The 15967-nt window shown below is 36.7% G+C and overlaps 1 protein-coding gene across 2 annotated transcripts in view; it reads right to left on the bottom strand.

Annotated features, from left to right (window-relative positions):
* Positions 1-2450: 2450 nt before the first annotated feature.
* Positions 2451-15967, bottom strand: part of ap1g1 (adaptor related protein complex 1 subunit gamma 1) — a 113319-nt gene continuing 99802 nt past the window's right edge. For both annotated transcript variants that reach the window (XM_043706825.2, XM_087995841.1), the window contains exons 22-23: positions 15532-15630; positions 2451-7879 (exon numbers count right to left, since the gene is read on the bottom strand). In XM_043706825.2, the coding sequence (XP_043562760.1) occupies positions 7778-7879; positions 15532-15630 (201 nt within the window). In that variant the 3' untranslated portion in view covers positions 2451-7777. The remainder of the gene's footprint in view (positions 7880-15531; positions 15631-15967) is intronic.

The following is a 15967-nucleotide window of genomic DNA, read 5'->3' as shown; positions in this document are numbered from 1 at the left end:
GGATACAATTTTTCTTAACTTAAAACTGAAATAACAAAAACATACCCTTTAATATAATTACTTTAACAAGGTCCAAAGATCTTCAAAGAGGCAAAATTTAGACAAATCAGGTAGGGATGGTGACTGAAGGACATGCTAAAAAGGAAATCTTTTGATAAGTACGGAAAGTAACAAGACAAGGTTGCGCAGTGGCGGGGGGGGGGGGGGGGGGTGCAGTTTGCTGGGTCAGGAAGGGTACTGAAATGTTCTGGGATGAAACCTTGCAAACTCTTCAAAAGATGAGGGCATGAAGAGAAAAGGAGACATATTAATGGGGTGGAGATGCACACAACAAAAAGGAAGGCAGAATGAAGTTAAAGGTACGGAAAGGGTTAGAGCCGGAGGGAAACTTATAGACTATAATTTTAACCTTGGGAATAGGGAGCCAAATTTTAAAAGGGTGAAGAACAAGAACATGACGCACTTAGGTGGATGGGGTACATGTGATCTTGTAGGTGACTAAAAAACTTGTATGCAGTTCAGCTATGGATGCAAATAGTGCCCATTAGTTGGGTATTGAAATAATTAGTTTTGGTGACATCTGAGCAAATTGTTGAATGGCATGATGGAATCATGTGAAGTTGTCGCGAAATATGAACAGAATCTCTGTTGTCTTGCTTTATTCAGCTCATGCTCAACAAGTTTAACATCAGCCAATTAGTGAGAAGGCACATTGGTGTAAAGTGTTGAAGGTAATGACAGAAATAGTGTTCTCAGCATTCACTTGCAAACTAAAACTTAAGCCTTCAGACATACTCACTGATGGGCAAATAGACAAGCAAAATGGATGCCAATGATCTATATAGCACACTCAACTGACTGTGGTTACCATGATGAATTCTCCCCATGAACTTCTTCCCTTGCCCAAGACTTTGTAATCCTCAGGTTAAAACACCAGCTTTCTCTCTGTACTGAGTGTGCAGCCTACAGTCCAGTAGAACTATAGTATCTTTTATATAGCACACTTAAGTGATCATTGTGTCAGAAAATATTACTGCAGATGAGATAGCTCCATGGGACAAGGATTGGAGCAAAACAAAGGCAATATCCTAAGGTAAACCATAAAGGAGACACCAAGGATTAAAAAAAAACGAACCTCTATAAACCAGAGGGCAGTGACAAAATGCATTGTTACACGTAAGTCAGGTAAGTCACTTTCTAAACCTGTGACCAGAAGGACTAGGACAGCAGTGACATGAAAACATCAATACTTTTAAGTTCTCCTCCAGGTCACAGACCATTTTATGTAAATAAAGCACTGGTCCCTCATTGGTATTTGATCAAAATTCTGGAAAGTCACATATGAGGTCTATCCACACAATGGGCAGCAGTTCAATGCCAGCGATGCAAATGCCAATGTGGGGAAAAAAAATGCTTGGAGCAGAAGGAGAGGAGATAAGAAGAAAGAGTGCTTAGGAATGCTATTGAGACACCATAAAATAAATAGATTCTAGAAAGAAAACACTATTTCATACACTCCTTAGAAACTGCACTATTCTGTTAGGAATGGTTGCATTCTATTCAACTCATCACACCAAGTATCTTTCTGCCTACTTTCTCCCCCAGAAATGTCAATTAATCACCTTGAAATCTTTCCAATGACAGTCACTGTGCAGGCTTTCCACCAGCAGATATAATTGTCTGCAGTTTATGAATTTTAATCATCTTGAAACCAGTGTACAAGGAAGTTGACACCATTGGGGTGTGCTTCCTCTCCTGCTCTTCTGTAGTTTTTGGTCTGAAGTACAATAAAAACAGACTGTGGACCAAAGAAATTAAACCAACTTGCAATTGTAGAAGTGCTCAAGCATTTTGTTTGTTTTTTTGGAAAATCTTTTACATCTTCCTTGGATGATATTTGTTTTGTTTAAAGCATCTTCTCTGGAGAGGATACGGATTTCACATGAAATCAACATTTCAGAAGAAAACTTCACCCAAACAGTTCAAGGTAGATCTGAGATACAGGTCATTCTGCTATAACATGTTTCATTAATGCAAATTCGCTATAACATGATTGACGAATTAGGGGCATTTTCTAAAGCACGTTTTAAAGGATATTTTGGTTATAACGAGATTCCAGCCCCATTAGTTTAAACAGTGCTGCTATTACACAATTTTCTTATAACACCGTGCACAAGAATGGAACTAAAGCATTATAGCGAAATGACTGTATGCACAACATTTACAAGCCAGTTAGTTTTCAGTTTTGGATAAAAACTAAAGACACCCATTAGGGATAAAATGAGAAATATTTAAAGGCACAGGAGATTGTCAATAAGAGGTATGGATTTGGACAGGGAAGTTGATGCTTTATTTCTGCAGCACAATTATTTTAAGTAGTGAATAACAGTCTTTCGTAACAATCTTATTTAACCTTCAACATGCTAGTAATAAAACACTGAAAATGTTAGTTATGGACCTTTCCATTTTTATTAGTCAATAATGATAATTCTTCCAACCCAAAAGACAATACATAGAATTCTAAAATGTCCCCAGTAAGCGTTTACAACCTTTATGTCCCATCCACTTAGGAGATTAATGGACTTTATTTTGTACAATATCTCAAAAATAAGTTTGTAGTAATTGTTTAATTTCCCAATGATAAATTTACTCCATAAAACTTTGAAACATAGATGAAGATAAAATAGCACAGGCAGCACACCTTATGAAATGGAGGAAAACCACGGGGAAGAAAAAGGTGATGCAACCAAAGGTTTAATTCTTTTTTAGTACCATGAGGTACTATAACAATGCAGTCTTGCAGTAAAAACAATGGAATGATACATTCAGTTTTCAAAAACTACAGGCTCAGTTTCACCAGTCAAATCTGCTCTTAACATGTTTGGTAGTGGAAATCAAGTACAAATCAGACTATTTACACAGGTTTTATTTTTAAGTCATGCATTCTGAACAGAGTTTTAAACAATTTTCAGAGGTACACATTAGACTGCAATAGTTCAAAATTTGACAACTCCAACCTCCATTTTACACCCTGGATCAGACCATGTTTCAGATCAATTAAATCTTTTATTTCAAGCTCAGCTTCCATAAGTATTTACCTTGGTAGGAAAAGCTTCTGAAAACTGGCTCTAGTAAAAAGGCAAGTGGAAATAGACTCCTCCTCAAATCCTACAACCATACTTGCATATGCCTAGATAGACACTCACCTGAAGGGATATGGATTAACCCAACTGCTATCAGGCTTCCTCAGGTATATATTATCTATGACATCACAACCCCTTCACGTCTCACAGCTATGCTGGCTGTGAACTTCAAAAGAAAAATTATAACATGCCAATTACAATATGTATCTTGCTATAATGGAATCATCTGAATAGCTATTTTCGACCTTAACTCACTCATATCTATTACTGAAGTAAATGTACCAGTCTGGCATTAAGGTGCTGAGGTGAAACTAACTAACAGAACTCTGTTTAATCATAGATGTTAGATTATAACTAATGCCATTTAAGACTCTTGGAGACATGCATAAAGTTTAGGAAATAGTCCCACAAAGATTAATTTACACCCTATACGAACAGAATCAATGAAAACAATTTCTCCAGGATTAATGCACATATGTCTTGCTACACATGGTCCAGTGAAAGAAATGGAGGCAGGACTGATATGGAACTTTGAAGCCATGTGACAAAACAACAGGTTCAAATTTGGAGTCTATATAGAATGGTAAAGGTGCTAGTGCAGAAAAAGCCAGTTTACAGCACAAAAATCCAAAGCAGAGATTGGTTGACAGATCAACATGGAACCTGAAAACAAGCTGATCCACATTTCTTCAATGCTATTGCACAGCAAATAAAAGGAATTTAATCAGTAGTTAAAACGTCTGCCTTATTTCTGAAGCTTACCTATCCACTTCTCAATTTCTTAAGGTGTTTATATATTCTTCCCAGTCTGCAGGAGGTGCGCAAATCAAATATTTAATTACAATGTTTCCTTTCGGATTTAAGGCTCCAACCTTATTTTTCCTTTCATACTGAAGTCTCTATCCAACAGTATAGAGTTCTTGGATCTGCTTTTCACTCATTTTAATATTGACCCCTGTCTGTGATTTGCTGCTTAAATAATCAAAGTTTAAAAAATCGTGTTATAATGGATTTGAACAATAGTCAACACAGCAAATATTTGTAACTTGGCCATTTGAAAGAGCTAACAGGTAGGTGGAGTTGCTATATTTTGGATAACAATTTTTATCAAGAATACTTAAAAGACAATCTTATACAGTAGCTAAATTTTTCAAAACCAATTAAAAAATATATAGAATTCCTTTCAACCTTTCTAACAGAGGTGAATTCAATTTCTTTTTTGAAGAAAACTGGTTTATTTCACCGATATTGATAAAGATGTATAATTATTTTGAATGATGTGGAACAATGTCTCATACTGGAGAATTCAATTTCCGGTTGATTAAACTAACTGATCAGGACCGAAGTAGAAAACCCAAAGGTAAAACAAGTGAATAAAAAGCATATTTATGATCAAAACAGCCAAAATCAAGATTTATTTCTTGCCCCCCTCCCCTCCCCAATCTGATTGTTTGCTAATCCATTACAATTGAGGGCCACAGATAATGAGAGCTGACAGTTGTAGAAAAGCTTAAAGTCACAAAAGGATACAAATTGAGGTCATGATCACTATCACAGGTAGGAAATCTCAATCTCCGCTTTCTCAAAAATCATTGTACCCCTGTTCAACAGGAAGTTATTAAATGACAGGTCGTGATTCAATTTCAGAAGTTATAACTGAAAAGATACTCTAAACTGACATACACACCCAACAATAAAATGAAAAGAAAACATTTCTAAGAGTGGTTAGGTATTTGTCATCAAACATGCAGTAACGTAACTGCCAACATGCAATAAATATACATAATATGGTCACTGCTGGTATCTTAATGGAAATTTCTTTTCAACCTCTTAGAGGCTTAAGTAACCATACCATCAATTAATAACTCCAACGGGGGGGACACTATAGTAATGCACTTAAATTTTTCTAGGAGCAAAAATTTATTGCCTATTTTCTAGGATTCTATTCATTAAAAGTCTATTAGAACCTAAAAGTAACTTTGCATGTATTATGATTCAAAGTTACTGGTGAAGAGAGTACGACTGTAACTACTGTCACTTTCTTAACCAGTTTATTTGGAAGTTTTCACATAGATAGTTTCACTTTTCAAAATAAATTAAAATTACAAAAGAGCATTCCACTGAATGAGAAAATTGGCTCACATTTAGTTTTAAATGGTATGGGAAGTCATTAGATTAGATCAATTTACTATTGCCATCAACTCAAAATTAAACTTTGACTACAGCTTTTCTTTTAAAAAGTTATCCAAAATAAATGAAATCCATTAAGATAGTGATGTGATCAGATCAGACGAACCATTAAATGAAATGCATCAATTATCACTGAATAACTTTTGCAATGATGAAAGGTGACAATTACTGTAATTCACATTCTTGATGAGGTGAGTGTTTTCTTGCAGTCAGTGCTGTTACATACATAACTAAGCAAGAATGCTCAACATGGACATCAGATACACAGAAATACCCACTTTACCTCCATCCATAGGATCAAGATAAATCAGTGTAAAGCACAGATCCTCCGTTTAAATATGGCAATAATTTCATTTATCAGAGACTACATTATGAAAATATTTTTAATCCTATAAGTTCGTTCTTTCAACACAATAGAAAACCAACTTTTGTCCATTGTATTAATTGGTTTCATATTAAACAAAGAAACTAGTCTCACATTTCCCAATACAATTCAACTGATTTGATGAATGTTAATTTCATGTGATCTTGCAAACACACTCCAACTTGTATACTGTGCATACAAATTAGCATATACAGTTAAATCTAACTCCCCTCAAAGATCAGAACAGTTTGCCATGTTTTGCAGTAGCCTCAATTTAAAAATGCAACTTCTGCTCCTCCCTACACATTTATTGAAACAGCAGCACTTTTGCAGTTACATACATTAAGAGCATCAAGTATACACACCATCAATTGCCCTATACATTCTGGACTTCTCAACCTGTCCAACATATTTTATTCTGATAAAATTAAATAGAATTTCTCTTTTCTTCACCCACTATTTAAAAGCTCAACTAAGATGGCAGTTGGAAACCATACCCATAAAAGGCGAGGCGAGCAGTTTTTCTTTGCATTGGAAAACTCTATCATTTCCAAAAAATTCCAATGTTATAAGCTACTTTTAAACATCACACTGAAAGGGGAGTCATTTTTGTTTAGGAGTCATTTTTCATCAATTCTCAGTTTTAGTTAGGTAAATCTCAAGATTTAAATTGCAGTATCCCTTTTAATTCATCCAAAAATAGAATCATAAACTGCCCAAAGTATTTGTTGTTAATTTAACCCTAATTGCCTTTAAGACAGCAAATTAGTGCACCGATTTACTTACATGAGAAGTTCTGTAATTTTAAGTTAATAAAATCGAGTAGACTATCAGTCTGTTTTAATCATATTTTTTCCAAAAAGGAACTTCCAAACATTCAAGTGGACTCTATCAACTGACAAAATGCTAATCATCTGGTGCAAAACTTATATTGAACCAAATTTGAAGTCAAAACCTCCAGAAGTAATTACATAATTTAATAACTGTACAAATGTATATCACAATATACATGAAGTTAAGAGAAACAAATTTTATCATTGACCTTTAATGCATTAGACTTTGAGAGGAGGCTGAAATGTTTGACTGCCAATATTTTGCAGTTATGTTTTATGGAAATTAATCTTACAATAGGAAAACAGAGGGGACCAAGAATCTAACTCTTTCCATTCTAGAGAAGTGAAAAAGTAACATTTCCTAAACTAGTCACAGTGCAGATGGAATTGTATCAAAGTACTAGTTTTAAGGACTTGTATAAAAATGTGATTCAAACTTTTGAGATTGTTAAGGTTATTTAAAAAATTATGCTTTTGAAAAGAATCAAGGCAGGAAGTCATATTGCTCAAGAGAACAATGATGTGACTAAAGATTCTTTGCTGCAAAAATCAGATTGTCACGGGCACTTAAGACCTCTATCAAAATTCAGTAAGTGAACTGACTGGCACTTTTCTGACTGAGTAAACATCAGCAATCCTCACCCATTAGAAATAGATTAAAGATGAGAAAATGCTGAAGGTCATCATCCAATTAAATACTTGTATTGTTCACAGGTTAAATGCCAAGAGAGGGCTTTTTAAGACTGTTGTACATTTTATTGAGATCCTTTGTTGAATGGTTTGATAATCATTACAGTATAGAACCTACTGCAACCAATTTATAATGGTCTCCCCTCAAGTTCCTAGTAAATGTGATTGGTGAGTAATCGAAAACAATAGCTTCTTATGTGCTCTGAAATCTTGCAAAGCTGCTGGGCACATACTGACAACTGGTTCACTATTCTGTGCAAATGTTCCAAGTTCTGCAAAGATCTGTGGGATAAAAGCAGGAAGATGTGTAGTGCGTACCACAAGCAGATACTCCAACGATGAACATGATGCTGATGAGACTAATATGGATGTGTTTTGAAAAGTGATTAGCATTTGTAGGCATGATATTCCTCAGACTTTGTTCATTAATTTTGCCTCCCGCACTGAGGGCTGAGATACATGTTATGATGTTGTGCGTAAGGGCACTCTTAGGATATGACCTTCCCAAAGATTTACCAAAATCCACTTGTGGAAAAGAGGTCGTTGCCACCCAAACATCACTGCCACGACTGAGGGGGAAAGTTATTTACTTCTGCTAAATCTTGCACTGGTGATCCATTGAGGTTATATGTGACCTTTATCCTCATGCGAAGTTGTTGCTTTAAAAAAAAAGAAAAAAGACAAAACTTATCAATATTAAAGTAAAAATTAAATAGTCATGCAAGGTATTGGACCAGAAACCTAGAAGCTACAACTTCAAAAATCACACTGTCTCAGTTATAAACTTAAAGCCAGTCAGTAAGTTGCAGACTATAGCCAGCAGAAATGGTCATGAAATTATTGGTATTTGTAAAAATTATGTAATTTTGCTAACCCAACCAATGGCAATCTGTGTGATTGGTTTGCATTAAGTGGCTGAGCAAGTTATTCAACTGTAAAAACATTACACTATACTCACAAAACTAGACATGGGCAATAAATATGACTTAATGTGGTCCAAAGCATGTGAATAAATGAAAATAATAGATTTAGCTATAAGACGACTATTAATCGGGATATCATTCAATTTAAAGGCCATGGTAATAGATTTAAATTAGGGGTAATAGATATAGCACAGATGTCAGAGATAGTTTCTTTACTCAGTAGTAGGGGCGTGGAATGCACTGACTGCAACAGTAATAGACTCACCAACTTTAAGGGCATTAAATGGTCATTGGACAAACATATGGATGAGAATGGAATAGTGTAGGTTAGATGGGATTCAGATTGGTTTTACAAGTTGGTGCAACATAGAGGGCCAAAGGGCCTATATTGTGCTGTAATGGTCTATGTTCTATTATTAGGGAGAATAGAAAGGTTTTAAACAAATCTACAAAAGGGAAATGCATTAAGTTCATGATGACTTTCTTTAAAGTTGGAACCTTAACCATTACATTTTATATTGTTACTTAAAATTTATCTACGCAACAGCACTTTTATTTACGCTACGTAACACAATTAATTATTGTCCATTCTACAGAAGAAGAGATTACAGCATAGGAGATGTGCTATTTCATCCATGCAAACTGTTTTACAGTTGTATCTTTCAGCTCATTTTAATTTTCTCGATTTTCCAACAAAGCTATCACATTCTGCAACAATACCATTGCAGTATGGGTCCCATTCATTCTCTACCTATTTCTGGTCTTCAATTTACCAATTTGGGAGAGGCAATGAACTCGTGGTAATATTGCTGGACTGTTAATCCAGCAGACACAAGTAATGTTCTGGGGACATGGGTTCAAATCCCACCATGCAGATAGTGGAATTGGAATCTAATAAAAATCTGGAATTAAAAAATCTAACGATGAAACCATTGCCAATTGTCAGCAAAAATCCATCTGGTTCATTAATGTCCTTTAGGGAAGAAAGTTGCTATCCTGGCCTGGCCGACATGTGACTCCAGACCCACAGCAATGCGGTTGACTCTTAACTGGGTAATCAAGGATGGACAATAAATGCTGGCTGAGCTAATGATGTCCATGTGCCATTAATGAATAAAGAAAAATATCATTGGAGATTATCTGTCCACTGTCTCTTATCTAATCTTTGCAATTTCATGGCATATATTTTGTTTTTAAAAAGTAATGACTCCCAGGGAATGGATGTTGCTAGTAATGTTAACAAAGTTGGTGTTTATAGTATCCACTAGTTTCCTGGCTTTTTCAAATTCAGTTCAAATTCTCAAGAAGCGCTACAGTGGGATTTGATGTTCTTTTCTGAATTACCAGTCAAACCTGATCAGATTACCCTCCAGCCATTCTTCATTAATTGGATCTGACACCTCTGGTATTATCCTGGTATAAATTTGTGTGCTTCTTTACATCATCAGATCCTTTTTATAACTAACAATTAAAAAAAAAATGCTGCATTCCAGAAACATCCGAATAATATTGCACGCAAACCAATTGAGTGTATTTGTGTATTTGATCCCTACGGAATAGAATCAGAGTTTTGCAATACAGGAGGCTGCAATTCAACCTATTTTGTTGGTACGAGCTCCCGAAAGAGCACTCCTCTCTAACCTTATCTGTGCAGCAAACATATACTCTTTTGAAACATCCTTTGGAATCATCCTCCACCAGTCTCCCAGACAGCACATCCCAAATCCTAACAACTGTGTGAACAAGTTTTTCCTCATCTCACTCCAGCTCCCTTGTTGGCAAACTTGAAATTGTGACCTCATGTTACTGACATAACCAACTAGTGGAAACAGAATATCCTTCTTTACCCTAATGAACTGTTCATAATTTTGAATACCTCAGTAATGGTACTTCCTCAGTCTCTGCTACAAGGAGACTGACTCCAATCTCTCATGTCTTTCCTTGTATCTAAAATCCTTCATTTCTGGTAAATTCTAGCAAACCTCCTTTGAACTCTCCAGGACTTTAACATGTATATATTTAAATAAAGTGCCCAAAACGGAATGTGATATTCCAAACATGATCTGACCAATAACTTGTAGAGGTGAAGATAGAAGCTATTCTAATGATTTTATACTCTATGCCTCTATTTACAAACCCAAAGATTGTATAAGCCATTTTAACAGCTGTGTCAACTTGCCTGGCTACTTTCAGAAAATCAGGTGAACCCCAGGGTCCCTCTGAACCTAGATGCCTCTCAAAGTTGAGACTATATTGACTCTCCATTTTTCTTGTACCAAAATGCATTTCCTCTCACTTTCCACACAAATTCATTTGCCAGGTGTCTGCCCATTTGGCTAACTTGGCAGTGTCTCTGAAGTCACACAGCATCATCCTCTCAATTCACGATTCTCCCTAGATTGGTATCTACAAGTTTAGAGATTTTGCCCTTAACACCCATCTCCAACCATTAATATAAAAATCAGAAAAAGCAAAAAGGTCCCAATACCGATCCCTGAGGATCACCACTTTTAACTTGCTCCAATAAGAGAAATGTTCATTTATACCTACCCTCTATTGTAGTTGTGGGTACATACGCCGAGCTTGGAAGTTGATTTGCAGATTTTTTTTCCCCTGTCTAGGTGACCTCTTCAGCACTTTGGAGCCTGTGAAGTGCTGCTGTACGGTCTCTTTTGGAATTTATTTGGTTCCCTTCCTGCTTCTGGTTGTTCGGTAGTGGCTGGTATATTGGGTCTAAGTCTGTGTGTTTGATGGAGTCCATGGATGAGTGCCATGTTTCTAGTAATTGTCTAGCTGTCCTCGGTTTTGTTTGTCCTGTGATCGCTGCGCTGTCCCCAGTTGAATTTGTGGTTCTTGTCACCTGTGTGTTTGACTACTAGGAAAAGCCGGTCGTGGAGTTTTGTGACTAGTTGGTGTTCATGAATGCAGATTGCTAGTTGTCTGCCTGTATGTCTTTGCATGGAATTCTGTAAATTACATTAGTTTTGCACATGGATATAGGATCTTTGTCCGAGCATGCCTGTTAGTGCTGTCGTGAATCTGAGTGGTCGGGGAAGTCTGGCTGTTAGTTCAGAGAGTTTTTTTATATAAGGTAGCGTGGCTAGTGAGTTAAGTCATGGCATCTTTTTGTCGCATTGTCTATCTGTTAGGCATTTGCAGATGAAGTTGCAGGGATATGCGTTCTTAGCACAGACTCTTTAGAGATGTTCTCTTCGTAGGCCAGGAGTGCTGCAGCGTATTGCAAACCCTGTATGTTCGGGTGGTTGCTGTTGTAATTCAGGATCTGGTCCACGAATGTGGCTTTTCTGTACACTTGTGGTGCATTCAGCATTGTGTTCTTTACCATCACAACCAGGAATGGGAGCTGATCGTTGGCTTCCTCCTTTCTCATAAATGTGATCCTTGTGAACATAGCATTGATAACCTGGTGTGTGTTCTTGATCTCAAAAGCATCAGGAAGGGAACCAAATAAATTTCAGAAGACACTACAGCAGCGCTTCACAGGAGGCTCCAAAGCAGTGAACAGGTCACCGAGACAGGCCACAAAACGTCTGCAAATCAACTTCCCAACTCGGTGAACACACCCACAACTACATCAACCAGCACTCGAGCTACAAATCTTTATGCAAACCTTGAATACCTACCCTCTGTTTGCCATCTTTTAGCCACTTCTAAAACATGCTGCCAAAGATTAGTCAATCCCAAGCATTCCAATTTGATAACCAACCTGCCATGAGGCACTATATCAAATGAAAGTCCAAATATACAACACCCACAGCACTATTCTCATCCACTGCCTGTGTCAACTCAAAGAACTCAATTTGTCAGACATGACCTGCCCTTGACAAAACCATGTTGACCGTCTACTATTAACTTTTTCTCCAAGTGTATATTTACCTTCTCCTAGATTATGGTCTCCATCTGTTAAGCCACTACTGGTGTCAAGCTGACAGGTCTGTAGTTTCCTGGATCATCTTTTGTCCCTTTTGTTAACAACAGGGTCACATTTGCAATCCCCAGAGACTAATCCTATGTCCAGAGGGGCCTGGAAAATTTCTGTCAATGGCTCAATTTTCTGCCTGAATCTCTCAGCAATATAGGATGCATACGATCCTCAGTCATCCAATGTATCCAGCTTAGGGTACCTGTATTTCTTTTTCTTGGCTATTCTTTTTCTTGGTTATTCATCTTCATTTCAAAATTCTCCTATTTTTCATTGACTTATCTCAACAAAATGCATTTCCAATCAATGTGTTCCAGTTCAACTTTTAGACCCCTAAAATCTGCCCTTTTCCAGTTTGGGGTCTTAATCATTGGTATCCTTTTCAAACTTAAAATTGAACCATATTATGTTATAATTGCTATTTCCCACAAGCTCACCCACTCTGATATTCTGCTTGGGCTGCCTCATTTCCTAGGACCAGATCCAACAGCCCCCTCCTTGGGAGGTGTGGAAATGTACTGTTCCAGAAAGTTCTCCTGCACACATTGCAGGAGCATTGTTCCCTTCTATGCCCCACACTCTACCCTTTTCCCAGTCTACCCTAGAGTAACTGAAACCACCAACCACAACACTACTTATCCTGAAGATTTCCATAATCTGCGTACAAATGCTCTCTTCCACTTCCTCCTCACTATTTGGAGGTGTATAATAAATACCCAACAAGGTCACAAGGTTCCTATTCCTCAATCAAACCATATAAATTCTAATCTGGGCATAGTATCATCGCCCTTGAGATACAGTCTTTCACAAAGACTGCTAAATATTTCTCTTTTTACCCAGCCTGTTTCTACTTGCAAACCAGGATGTTAAGTATTCAGTTCTGTTCTGGCTGGAGTCATGTTTCTGTCAATGCTAGTATGTCATATCCCCCTAAAGCAATTTAGGCCTCCAGTTTCCCCAATTTTGCTCACTATTCTCCATAGTTTTACATACATGCAATTTAACCCTGCTTTCTCTCTTTTGCCCATTGGAAAGTGATCATTTCTTTGCTCACTGACAATATTAAGTCTTCCCTCACTTCCTTTTCCCCATTCTCTGTCTTCTCTTTTGCCTTCTCTGGGAGTTCCAAACTAGGTCCATTCCCACCCCGACTACACTATTTACTTCTCAACTAGATTAGTTCCTTTTCTGTTCAGGTAAACCCCATCTCTTCTGAGCAGCATTCTCTTTTCCAAAAATGACTCCAATGTCCCAAAAATTAAAACCACTCCCTTTTACACCACCAGTCATGCCATGCATTTACCTTCTTCACCTGCCTTTGCCTAAATGGTGAAATTCATGGCACAGGTAGTATTGAGATTACTGCCTTTTAGGTCCTGCATTTCAACCTACTTGGCAACTCCTGAAATTGATCCTGCAAGACCTCAAAGCTGTCCCTCACAATGTTGTTGGTTCCCACATGTACCACTTCCAGTGGCTGTTCACTCTCCCTTTCCAGAAGTTTATCCAGTCATTTGGTTAAGTTCTGAACTTTTGTACTCAGGAGGCAGAACATACAAGAAATCACAATCTTGGCCACAAACTAGACGGTCTATTCCTCAAACTATTGAGCCACCCATTACTACTAATCTACCTACCAGCCTCTCGCTTTTCACAAAGTAGCCTGAGGTACTATAGTACTGTGTTTTCCCTCAAATCATCCACCAACAGCTGTGTCATGCTGCTCACTAAATAGGCATCTAAAATTCCACACCCAATTCAGCTTCAATTCAGCTACATGTGCACAATCAGATGTGTGTGTCCTGGATGTGTTAAGGAGCCAAAACCTCCCACGTTTTACATTCCTCCAGCAAAACAAAAATCAACTACAAGCAGTATCCAGATTATTTTGCCTTTCTTTTTCTTTGTAATCAGTTTTCAAAGAAGTTCTTTCCAGGTTACTGTGCCACAGTACCAAGGAAATGAATGAATCCACATTCTCCAAATTGTTAAGCAGCTCGACCTCAAGTTAAATAACTCCCTGGAAAATGGCTATGTCCCAGATCAAAAATAAATCACTGAAGATTTTTGCTAATTGCAGCCATCTGTTGGCCTATAAAGAAACTCTTAGAAGCAAGGTTTTTTCTTAAAACGCACAGACACCAATAGACAAACATTAAAAACAAAAATTACTATTCAACAAACCAATGTGAACCAATGAAACTGCATAATTTTTATTTAAAACCAAATGCTGCACTAAACATAGATTAAAAAAGTGTTAATTATTTGATAAACCCATCTTAACTGTATTAGTAAAGCTGCATATCATCAAGAATAATTTTTAACGCAAAACATTCTAAGACCACTGCTAATTCTTACTGGCTCATTGAGAATTTGACATTATGTAAAAATTAGCCTGAATGGGAACTAGAGTAGATGTGGGTGGCTCGCTTCCAAAAACTAGTACAAATTTGTAGAAAGTCCATTTCTGCTCTTCCACAGAGGGGAGTTGACAGAAACGACATATATTTCCACACTGCAAATACACAAGTTTTTTTAATGTATAGAATTGGCACTGGTGGCAATATCAGAATAAGATGTTGGTGAATGAGACATTTTAAAATGTAAAATTAATACGTACACTTTATTCACAATACTTTTTAACAAGTGCATGCCTGCAAAACAACATTGTCAGATGCTGTCTGAAGGACACAATCCAAGTTAGGCTAGGTAAAAGGGTCTGGGACTTGCAGTATTGAAGTTGCATATGACTCCTTAACATCTCATTTGTTACTCAAATGCATCTAATTCAAGCATACCAGCATGCAAAAACACCAAAAACCCAGGGAAGTAACAGCCTTATAAATTGCAGTCATTAAAAAGCTAACCCTACATTTGAAACCAAGAAGTGTAACAATGATTAACAAACAACACTGCACTTAAATAAACTTGCTCAAGTGACAAAGATAAACAATACTTATAAATAATGCCTTTCGCTCAAGAAATGAGTTTTATGATTGCGACTATTATAGTTTCTAATACAGCTAAGATAATAACTTTTAATGGTACATTCAAAATAATTTATGAGAATCGATAACCAGAAAAACCTGTTTTAATTTCACACATTACAACTTAAATTTTAAAGAGAATTTCACTGATAAAATTAATTTACAAAGCGTCAAAAATTCAGTTAGATCTATTTGAATTTCATTTTTTTCTAATAAATAGGCGTAATGAAATTAAATGCAAATTATTCATTCGGAGTGTGAAACTTGACAATTTGGCTTAGAAATGTGGAATTTTTGTCATGCAATTTCCAATACTTATTTTAGGTAAAAGCGGTTTTGAAAAAGCCTCTTCATGTGAAGAAAGTCAATCAGGACTAGAAAGACAACACCTAAAGATTCTCTCAAGCGTTGTCAAGAACCTCACACAAACTGAAATGAATTTGAAATCTAGGACATACCTTCTGTGGATTAAGCACTTTAATAACCTGTGTAACAGCTCCTGCATTTCGTGCTGGAATTATGTTATTACTTGGAGAAAGAAGCTGCAGCTGAAATGTCTGCAGTATTTAAGAAATAGATAACATGAATATTAGCATTCAAAACAGACAACAAATCACAATGTTAACTAATACTTAGAAATATCTTTGCTTTACTTGAAATGTACAATTTGAACAGTTAACTGAATATGTGGATAACACAAATTCAAATGAACACTGTGATGACCCTTTCCTCACATTGTAAGAGAACTGTTAGGTGCACAAAGGTTATCACTTTGCTGTCTTCATAAGTCAATGTTCAAGCATGAAAACAAACTATTTGCTTAATGTCAACTGAATGATTGCAGGAAGGCAGATTATCTGAATAACCATAAATTTAGATAAGGGAATGCACAGC

The sequence above is a fragment of the Chiloscyllium plagiosum genome, unplaced genomic scaffold, assembly GCF_037043375.1.
Source record: "Chiloscyllium plagiosum isolate Xiang-an unplaced genomic scaffold, Cpla_swu_hap1 HiC_scaffold_17, whole genome shotgun sequence".
NCBI lineage: Eukaryota > Metazoa > Chordata > Chondrichthyes > Orectolobiformes > Hemiscylliidae > Chiloscyllium > Chiloscyllium plagiosum.
This window is presented reverse-complemented; position numbering and strand designations above follow the sequence as displayed.